Source organism: Hemibagrus wyckioides, linkage group LG29, assembly GCF_019097595.1.
Source record: "Hemibagrus wyckioides isolate EC202008001 linkage group LG29, SWU_Hwy_1.0, whole genome shotgun sequence".
Taxonomy (NCBI): Eukaryota; Metazoa; Chordata; class Actinopteri; order Siluriformes; family Bagridae; genus Hemibagrus; species Hemibagrus wyckioides.
The window spans coordinates 19,644,837-19,656,054 of record NC_080738.1 but is presented as its reverse complement, the minus strand read 5'-3'; the positions used below and the strand labels follow the sequence as shown (position 1 = coordinate 19,656,054).

General features: G+C 37.9%; 1 protein-coding gene and 1 non-coding gene across 2 annotated transcripts in view; both read right to left on the bottom strand.

Moving 5' to 3' along the window:
• Positions 1 to 2,830: 2,830 nt before the first annotated feature.
• Positions 2,831 to 2,913, bottom strand: trnal-cag (transfer RNA leucine (anticodon CAG)). The gene has a single exon. It is a non-coding gene; the product is annotated as a tRNA-Leu (tRNA).
• A 790-nt stretch (positions 2,914 to 3,703) lies between these two features.
• LOC131349389 (adipose secreted signaling protein) overlaps positions 3,704 to 11,218 on the bottom strand; it is a 17,488-nt gene continuing 9,973 nt past the window's right edge. Inside the window, exons 4-6 of the mRNA XM_058385028.1 lie at positions 7,409 to 7,559; positions 5,581 to 5,706; positions 3,704 to 4,608 (exon numbers count right to left, since the gene is read on the bottom strand). Coding sequence (XP_058241011.1) covers positions 4,514 to 4,608; positions 5,581 to 5,706; positions 7,409 to 7,559 — 372 coding nt within the window. The 3' untranslated portion in view covers positions 3,704 to 4,513. The remainder of the gene's footprint in view (positions 4,609 to 5,580; positions 5,707 to 7,408; positions 7,560 to 11,218) is intronic.

Below are 11,218 nucleotides of genomic sequence, written 5' to 3'. Positions count from 1 at the left end.
GCAGTAACTCTGATGGTGCATCATTCTCCGGTCCTTAATGGGAGAAGTCTGAATCTCTTTTTCATCAGTGGACTGAGGTTCTGGTGTAGCTTCCATGTTTCAGTGGGAGAGATCTCTCAAACACTCACGGCATTCCCATCGCATGTGTCATTAAAAAAAACACAAACAGATGAAGAAAAATAAAATAAAACAAAGCTTTATAATCCTTCAGACATTTTCCAGTCTAAAAATTAAACTATAGAAGCTATAGCTGTCACTGTACAGGAGAATTAATCAATCATATGTACAACAATAAAAAAAATAACTCGAATATAAAAACCTTCCTCGACTGAAAATACAAGTATCCAACCCAATCCAATGTGCATAATACAAAACACATCCAGTGTCACCGAGTAAAGCTAACTCATTTAATCTAAAGTTACACATTAGATTCATTTAAAAAAAAATATGACAAACACACTCACTTCTTCATGTGCTCTTCTTCCCTTCAGTGTGCAGATCAGCGACCCCTACTGGCAGAACTGCACATGACCCCAAACTAAACATCTAAATACTCATTATTTAGAAAAGTTTAATTAAGTTTAATTGAATCTGTTGAGTCTGAGTAAGATCAAACTAATTTATCTTAAATAATTCACAATCACTTCATTTTATTACTAAGATCATCAATTACATTTTACAGGGTAAGTAATAAAACATGATGCAGTGGTGTGACATTAAGTTGATTATTTTTAAATGTTCAGCATGTGTGTTATACAATTTTCAAATGACTGCAAATATTAATAATTACAGTACTACATTTAAACTGTGTATAATTACATGTTGTGCTGGTTCATGGAAAAACATTAAGACGTGTCTACATTAAGATATGATTATAGCTTGCCCTTTGGTCTTTATACCATTCATTCTGTATTGGCATCGAAGTCACAGGCAGTTGTTCCTGCTTCAGGAAGAAAAGAAACAATTTCATTTTCAGTTTGATGGCTGGTTTTTTCTGTAAGAATTTTCTGTAAGGAGGCTTTAACTCAGAAATGGACACAACAACACATGGCCTGTGATGACAAATGATAAAAGCTAAAACATAAAAAAGAAATAATCATTAAATTAGCAGTGAAACCACTTTGTTTTATTTTTATTTCTGTCTCATCAGAGAATGTAGAACATGGGTGTCAAATCTAATCCACAAAGGGTGTGAGGGCATGTGAATAATTTTAATTCTAATTAATCAATCAATCAAAATGCTACACTTCATAGTATTTTGAAAGCCAGTTTCAAGTGATACAGCAGGTGGAACAGAGTGTTGCTTGATTGACATGGAAGCCTGCATTACTGGAATGTTTTAATCAAAGAGGAAAAAGTTCTAATTCAAATAAGAACACAGATTACATGAAGATATCTTTAAAAAAAAGACTCAGTTTTACAAAAGAAGTCACTTTTTTTCACTTCAAACTGAATAAGCTTTTACATTACATAAGTTTTAATCATTATTCTGTTTTTCTCTTTTTTTGTTTATTGATTTTAATTTTACTTTTTACTTTACTTACCGTACCATGCATAGTTAAAACATCTTCGTGTGAATAAGATTTTATATATACAGTGGAAACAGTTTACACACCCCTGTTAAAGTGCCAAGATAAATAATGCCAGGACTTTTTCCACCTTTAATCTGTACAACTCAGTTGAAAGACAAACTGCAATCTTTTGCAGTAAAAATACTGGAGTAATACTGGGTGGAGTAAAAAATAAACTGCATAAGTGTGCACACCCTCTTATAACTGGAGATGTTGCTGCCTTCAGAATGAGGCCTAGTCCACACGTACACAGGTATTTTTCTAAAAAAGTATTTTTCCATGACACGCATGAAGCGCTGTCAAGAGCATGTCAAACCAACAGGTGGCAATATAATCTCAGCCTTAAAGCCATGTCAAAGTTCAGCTGTTCTAGTTAGCATTTCAAGACATTTTCTTGTCACTGACAACTAGTCAGTGAGGCTGCCAAGAGGCCTGCAGCAACGTTAAAGGAGCAGGAACTTCTGACGAGTTCTGGCTGTGTAGTACAAGTGACAACAATCTCCCGTGTTCTTCATATGTCTGGGCTATGGGGCAGGGCGGCAAAACAGAAGCCTTTTCTTATGAAGAGAAACATCCAAGCACGGTTAAATTTTAAAGTGTTATGGTCTGATGAAACCAAGGTTGAACTTTCTGGCCATAATTCCCAAAGGAATTCACAAAAACAACAATGCAGATCACCAAAAGAACGTCTTCCTGTCAATGTTGGCACAAATCTTTCAGGCTTTGTGCAAAGAGGAACTTCGTCTTTCAGCATGGCAACAACCCAAAGAATGCATCCAAATCAACAAAAGAATGCCGTCACCAGAAGATTAGACCTGAATCAGACTGAAAATCTGTGAGGTGATCTGAAGAGGGCTGTGCACAGGAGATGCCCTTGCAATCTGACAGATTTTGAGTGTTTTTGCAAAGAAGAGTGGGCAAATATTGACAATTTAAGATGTGCATTTAAACAAGACGCTAAATTAAAAACTAAAAGCTTGAGAAATACTTGAGTTTCTTATGGTTTGTTTGTTTATTTATTTTACATGGGAGATATCATTCTTAATTGTATTTGATGTACCATCTTTTTCATGTTTTCTAGATTATAATCACTATTTTTGTTTAAATCCTGATTTTAGACTGATTTCTGTACTGTGATCATCAAGTCGAAGTTTATTTATTGTTGTTATTCTATTATTCCTTTTTATCTTTTAGCCACAAGAGCGCGCTGTAGTTAGTTTTTCCTTTTTCTTTATCCTACTGAAGGGTGAAAAGGTTGTTGTCAGAAGTGGGATTCGAACCCACGCCTCCAGGGGAGACTGCGACCTGAACGCAGCGCCTTAGACCGCTCGGCCATCCTGACACACGAACACTACGGCCCCTAATAGCCCTTATAAACATACGAACTAAAACATACGAACAGTAAAATATTAAAAATCATAAAATAAAACCTGGAATTTTTGTGCGATGAACTGCAGTCCTTTCACTACTGTACTGCGGACATTCTTATTTCCTACGACTAAACTAACACAGAAGAGAATTTTATCTGTAAACAGGACTGAAAAAGTAGTGATTATTATCTAGAAAACACGAACAATTGTTACATGCAATAAAAGTAAGAACAATTACATGTAAAATAAATAAATAAACAATTTAAAACACAAGTATTCAAGTATTTTTCAGAAGAATGTGCAGATTTTAATTTAGCTTTAGCGTGCGCGGGACTCTCTCCGGTGTAAGACCTATATGTGTCCACTAGGAGGCAATACACACATAATGATTAACCATCAAATCTCTCAGCATCTCTCGATTTCTCGCATCATTTATTATATTAATTTATTACAATTATTTATATTAGTAGCCATGGTTCAGTGACAAACGGGATAGAGTAACGATACTAATTAAAGTTCATATTTTATACAAACAGACAAGCATGACATCAACAGAATATGGAAAATCATTTCAGATACTAAGATCTTTATGAAAACGAATTAATACTCAATTTAAAACAATCATCAAAGTGTACATACCACATACAACTGTCTCTCTCTTGCTCACTCACACACACACACACACACACACACACACACACACACACACACTGCTGACTTCAGAGGGAAAAAATCAAAATAAATCAAGAGTCTAAAGAAGAGTTAGATTTAAAAGCTTTATTTATTATATACACTAAGTAATATACTCATAATATTTACTTTGTAAAGGAACGTTTCTGTTTATTCAGCAGGAATTAAAACTCATCTGTGCCTTCACTGGCAGTTTATGTTTAAAAATAAATAGAAAGACATGACAAATAACAGAAAGTATTGCTGAATAACTCTAATAACAGGAGAAAATTCGACATTCTTTGTGCAAGTGCATTAAATCATTAAAGTTCAAGTTTGTGTGTCTGCATGCAATCATTTAAACGGCTTTATTTAACTCGCTTTTAAGTGAAACCCAAAACACACAATGAGAAAAACTGTTATTTTGTGATATTTGAGTTAGACGTTGATGTGTGAGCGTTTAAAAGAATTCAGTTGTTACTCGCAGCTCAACACACTGTACTGCTGCATGCAGAGAATTGATGAAATCTGACCAAATGACCTGAGTCGTGACACACTGACCTCACACATCAAATCCCCACTGGCTGAAACGAGCAGAGGGGAAAACTGACCAAAACTGATTCAAATGCTGACCTGCTGAAGGAGAGAGGAGCAAAATCTGGTGTGGAGAGAAATGATTCACTGATTCATGAGTCACTGATCAGACCGGACAGCACTGAGATCGTCACGCTGACCACATGTTCTTCTGAGTTTTCTGGACGTCTTTTTAGAAGTAATCAGAATGACATGTGACAGTATTTAGCTTGGTGGTGTTCAGGATCAGTGCTGGACATGATGAAGAGTCGAGTGTGTTCTGAATCATGTTCTCCCACTTCATCTGTTCCTCTCAGTCCAAGCTGCTGCTCAGATCTTCTTCTTGTCGTTGGATTTCGACGTGATTTTCTCGGCTCCCAGGCAGCGCACCCCCTCCAGCAGCATAGGCGTCCCGTGGTGGCGGTCTGCGAGAAACAGTGGGCATCATTTATCACCTATCTGTTAGTGAAGCTGTGTGTAAACGTTTGAGTAAAAGAAACCAAATTAAAAATGTCCAGAGTTTCAGAAACACTGATGTTCTTTGTGCTTGTGTGTGAATGTTGACGAGAGAAACATTAACAAGCTTCTACACTTCAGACACTTCAGAAAAACCACTGACCACATGGAATGGTAAAATAATGATAATAATAATAATAATAATAATAATAATAATAATGATGATAATAATAATAATAATAATAATAATAATAATAATAATGATGATGATGATGATAATAATAATAATGATAATGATAATGATAATGATAATGATAATAATAATAATAATAATAATAATGATGATGATAATGATAATAATAATAATAATAATAATAATAATGATAAAAATAATGATGATAATGATAATAATAATAATAATAATAATAATAATGATAATGATAATGATAATGATAATAATAATAATAATAATGATAATGATGATAATAATAATAATGATAATAATAGTAATAATGATGATGATAATGATGATGATAATAATAATAATAATAAGAATAAGAATAATAATAATGATAATAATAATAATAATAATTATAATAATAATGATAATAATAATAATAATAATAATGATAATAATGATAATAATGATAATAATAATAATAATAATAATAATAATAATAATGATAATAATGATAATAATAATAATAATAATAATAATAATAATAATAATAATAAGCTTGCGCTAAGTCTCCCATCAGCTGAGGCTCATATTTACGCTCGTCCTCTGCTTAAACACCACCATTAGTTTAGTAAAATAAATAAAATAAATAAATGTCAGATATAAAAGATCACCATGTACACACACACACACACACACACACATTTCTTTCTACCTCAGTATTTGTCTGAAGAGTGTGTGTGTGTGTGTGTGTTATTCTCACCCATCACTCTGGCCTGAACTCGGACTCTAACACTGCTGTCTCTCCTGCTTCTGTTGACGAGTGTGAGCTCCTCCTGTACCACGCCTTCCTGCTGAGTGCTGTACTCACACACCACCTTCACTCCACCTACAGCCAGAGAGAACCAGAGACAAGCTGAAGTGTGTTTGTGTGTGTGTCAGTGTGTATGAGTGTGTGTGTGTGTGAGTGTCTATGAGTGTGTGTGTGTGTGTGTGTCAGTATGTATGAGAGTGTGTGTGTGAGTGTCTATGAGTGTGTGTGTGTGTGTCAGTATGTATGATAGTGTGTGTGTGAGTGTGTATGAGTGTGTGTGTGTCAGTGTGTGTGTGTCAGTGTGTATAAGAGTGTGTGTGTGTCAGTGTGTATGAGTGTGTGTGTGTCAGTGTGTATGAGTGTGTGTGTGTCAGTGTGTATGAGTGTGTGTATGAGTGTGTGTATGAGTGTGTGTGTCAGTGTGTATGAGAGTGTGTGTGTGTCAGTATGAGTGTGTGTCAGTGTGTATGTGTGTCAGTGTGTGTGTGTGTGTGTCAGTGTGTGTGTGTATGGGTGTGTGTGTGTGTGTGTGAGTGTGTATGAGTGTGTATGAGTGTGTGTGTGTGTCAGTGTGTGTGTCAGTGTGTGTGTGTGTCAGTGTTTATGAGTGTGTGTGTGTCAGTGTGTATGAGAGTGTGTGTGTGTGTCAGTGTGTACAAGAGTGTGTGTGTGTCAGTGTGTATGAGAGTGTGTGTGTGTCAGTATGAGTGTGTGTCAGTGTGTATGTGTGTCAGTGTGTGTGTGTGTGTGTGTGTATGGGTGTGTGTGTGTGTGTGTGAGTGTGTATGGGTGTGTGTGTGTGTCAGTGTGTGTGTGTGTCAGTGTGTGTGTGTCAGTGTGTGTGTGTCAGTGTGTATAAGAGTGTGTGTGTGTCAGTGTGTATGAGTGTGTGTGTGTCAGTGTGTATGAGTGTGTGTGTGTCATTGTGTATGAGTGTGTGTGTCAGTGTGTATGAGTGTGTGTGTCAGTGTGTATGAGAGTGTGTGTGTCAGTATGAGTGTGTGTCAGTGTGTATGTGTGTGTGTGTGTATGGGTGTGTGTGTGTGTATGTGTGTGTATAAAATGTGTAAAGACATTATAGAGTTAGAGAGAAATTACAGTGTATGGTGACATTTTGAAGGCTGTAGGTGAGAGAATGCTGTAAAATGCTGAATACTGACCCCCCTAGTGGTAATTGGAGGTACTGTTAAAAGTAAAATACCTGAATTTTACAGAGGAAAGGAGGTCAATAAAACTCAGATTTAAAACTTCCCACTACATATTCATTAATTAAAGGATTAAATAAGGATCTGAGAAGGACAGAGATGTGATCAGAGTAAAGTGGATAAAAACATCATGTCTGAAACTCAATTCAAACTAACCTCAGTGAACATTCACGGTCCAGTCATTATTCAGAAAAGTAGTAAAGTAAACTAGTCTTTGGCTTTAATATTTTCTGGGGTTCTGTAGTTAAAGATTTTTTGTTTGTGAGAAAAACAATTAAAACGTTCATAAATATTATAATAACTACTTAATTGGACGTGACCTTCTAAAACCTTTTAATGTGTTAATAATTGATAAGAGCTGCAGCTCTTCTGTTTCCTGTGTCACAGTTTGAGAAGCTCTAAAGGACGTATAAATAATTAAAGAAAATCGTAATGGAGAGACGAATATAACAGATCTGAGTTTAACAGATGAGATTATAACAGACTCCTGACTACAGATCATTTATCTGCTCTTTCTTTCTGAAGCTCCAGGTTTGTTATCTGTTGAAGTTCGGGGTGGAAAGCGGCGTTACCTTCGGGACGAGGGACGATGCGGGTGGCACGCAGGCGAGGTTTGGGCGTGGTGCGTAGCGCCGGAGACAGCGAGGTGTCTTTCCCCAGAGTGGGGACATGTGGGATGATGAAGACGATCTCATATTTATGTTGGATTTTCAGGAATCCTGCCTGAACATAATAAAATAAAATTATTTCATCATCATGAGCTTAAATCTCCTGAAATCAGAGGTGCACAGAGAAACAAACACAAACAGACACAAACTTTAATACAATCATTAGTAAAAGAATTCATGTTTAAAAAGAACAAGAAAGAAGTGTGTGTATAAAAAGAGAGAAGAAGAACAGGAAGTGTGTGAGAAAAGACAGAAGAAGAACAGGAAGTGTGTGTGTAAAAAGAGAGAAGAAGAACAGGAAGTGTGTGAGAAAAGAGAGAAGAAGAACAGGAAGTGTGTGAGAAAAGAGCGAAGAAGAACAGGAAGTGTGTGAGAAAAGAGCGAAGAAGAACAGGAAGTGTGTGAGAAAAGAGAGAAGAAGAACAGGAAGTGTGTGAGGAAAGAGAGAAGAAGAACAGGAAGTGTGTGAGGAAAGAGAGAAGAAGAACAGGAAGTGTGTGAGAAAAGAGAGAAGAAGAACAGGAAGTGTGTGAGAAAAGTCATGCAGTGTAAATCTTCACGCTGTATGCAGACGAGCATTCTGGGTATTTTAGTCTCTTAAATACACCAGACTGATGAGTCCCACAGCTCCTGCTATCAGACAGCGCAGGTCTGAGGTCTGAGAAGATACCCAATGAAGTGGACATGTCTGTACTGGACACTAGGGATGCCACAATACTCAATATAATATTGAAGCGCTCGGTTCGACCTCCACGGTTCAGCACGTGTATGTGAACCGCGGTTATTGTTTTTTCCTTAAATCAATAATAACCATGTGTTTATTACTCTCTGTACCTCCTGTGTGTTTATTACTCTCTGTACCTCCTGTGTGTGTTTATTACTCTCTGTACCTCCTGTGTGTTTATTACTCTCTATACCTCCTGTGTGTGTTTATTACTCTCTATACCTCCTGTGTGTTTATTACTCTCTGTACCTCCTGTGTGTGTTTATTACTCTCTGTACCTCCTGTGTGTTTATTACTCTCTATACCTCCTGTGTGTTTATTACTCTCTGTACCTCCTGTGTGTGTTTATTACTCTCTGTACCTCCTGTGTGTGTTTATTACTCTCTGTACCTCCTGTGTGTTTATTACTCTCTATACCTCCTGTGTGTGTTTATTACTCTCTGTACCTCCTGTGTGTTTATTACTCTCTGTACCTCCTGTGTGTTTATTACTCTCTGTACCTCCTGTGTGTTTATTACTCTCTGTACCTCCTGTGTGTTTATTACTCTCTGTACCTCCTGTGTGTTTATTACTCTCTATACCTCCTGTGTGTGTTTATTACTCTCTGTACCTCCTGTGTGTGTTTATTACTCTCTGTACCTCCTGTGTGTTTATTACTCTCTGTACCTCCTGTGTGTGTTTGCCTGTACTGTATGTCTACGTGCCGAGACAGACACGCCTCCCCGCGAGTAAATATCCAGTCAGTGAGCGCTAAAGTTAGGGGCGGTAACCATGCTTGTGATGCTGGTGTCAGATTTCTCTCTAACCCTGGAGAGCGGTGAAGTGAGACAGAAACACGAGGAAGCTCCGTCTCTCAGATCTGTGGTGTGGGAACATCTCGGATTTGTTGTTGATTATGATGGCGATGAAAACAAAATCATGACTGTGTTTAAGCAGTGTTCCACACGAGTTACTGAGATGGAAATACTTCCAACATGACCACACATCTGCAGCTCCATCACCCAGAGATATCACTGTGTGGAAGCAGGAGGGCAGAGCAGGGAACACAGGAACCCAAAACACCACAGTCCCCTATCTGATTCCTTCCAGCATTCAGACACAACTGGTTCAGAGAGACACAAAAAATAACAAATGCAGTAGAGGTGTTTATTGCTAAAGATCTGCAGCCGTGATGTGGGCTTTTGGCAACTTATAAAAGTGTTCGAACTGCGTTACACACTACCGACACAGACTTTTTTTAGGCACCAAGGTCATTCACAACCTCTGCGAAAAAGATGGGCAAAAAAATCGAAAACGAATCGGCTAAAGCACAAAGTCTTGCTCTAATAGTTAGTTGATAGTTAGTTACTATCTAGATAGTTGGACCTCACGGGTAACAGAGAGTTATCTCACCGTGACTGGTCATTACAGAGAGTTATCTCACAGTGCCTGGTCATTACAGAGAGTTATCTCACAGTGCCTGGTCATTACAGAGAGTTATCTCACCCTGACTGGTCATTACAGAGAGTTATCTCACAGTGCCTGGTCATTACAGAGAGTTATCTCACAGTGACTGGTCATTACAGAGAGTTATCTCACCCTGACTGGTCATTACAGAGAGTTATCTCACCCTGACTGGTCATTACAGAGAGTTATCTCACCCTGACTGGTCATTACAGAGAGTTATCTCACCCTGACTGGTCATTACAGAGAGTTATCTCACAGTGCCTGGTCATTACAGAGAGTTATCTCACAGTGACTGGTCATTACAGAGAGTTATCTCACAGTGACTGGTCATTACAGAGAGTTATCTCACAGTGACTGGTCATTACAGAGAGTTATCTCACAGTGACTGGTCATTACAGAGAGTTATCTCACAGTGACTGGTCATTACAGAGAGTTATCTCACAGTGACTGGTCATTACAGAGAGTTATCTCACAGTGACTGGTCATTACAGAGAGTTATCTCACAGTGACTGGTCATTACAGAGAGTTATCTCACAGTGACTGGTCATTACAGAGAGTTATCTCACAGTGACTGGTCATTACAGAGAGTTATCTCACAGTGACTGGTCATTACAGAGAGTTATCTCACAGTGACTGGTCATTACAGAGAGTTATCTCACAGTGACTGGTCATTACAGAGAGTTATCTCACAGTGACTGGTCATTACAGAGAGTTATCTCACAGTGACTGGTCATTACAGAGAGTTATCTCACCGTGACTGGTCATTACAGAGAGTTATCTCACAGTGACTGGTCATTACAGAGAGTTATCTCACAGTGACTGGTCATTACAGAGAGTTATCTCACAGTGACTGGTCATTACAGAGAGTTATCTCACAGTGACTGGTCATTACAGAGAGTTATCTCACAGTGACTGGTCATTACAGAGAGTTATCTCACAGTGACTGGTCATTACAGAGAGTTATCTCACAGTGACTGGTCATTACAGAGAGTTATCTCACAGTGACTGGTCATTACAGAGAGTTATCTCACAGTGACTGGTCATTACAGAGAGTTATCTCACAGTGACTGGTCATTACAGAGAGTTATCTCACAGTGACTGGTCATTACAGAGAGTTATCTCACAGTGACTGGTCATTACAGAGAGTTATCTCACAGTGACTGGTCATTACAGAGAGTTATCTCACCGTGACTGGTCATTACAGAGAGTTATCTCACAGTGACTGGTCATTACAGAGAGTTATCTCACAGTGACTGGTCATTACAGAGAGTTATCTCACAGTGACTGGTCTTTACAGAGAGTTATCTCACAGTGACTGGTCATTACAGAGAGTTATCTCACAGTGACTGGTCATTACAGAGAGTTATCTCACAGTGACTGGTCATTACAGAGAGTTATCTCACAGTGACTGGTCATTACAGAGAGTTATCTCACAGTGACTGGTCATTACAGAGAGTTATCTCACAGTGACTGGTCATTACAGAGAGTTATCTCACAGTGACTGGTCATTACAGAGAGTTATCTCACAGTGACTGGTCATTACA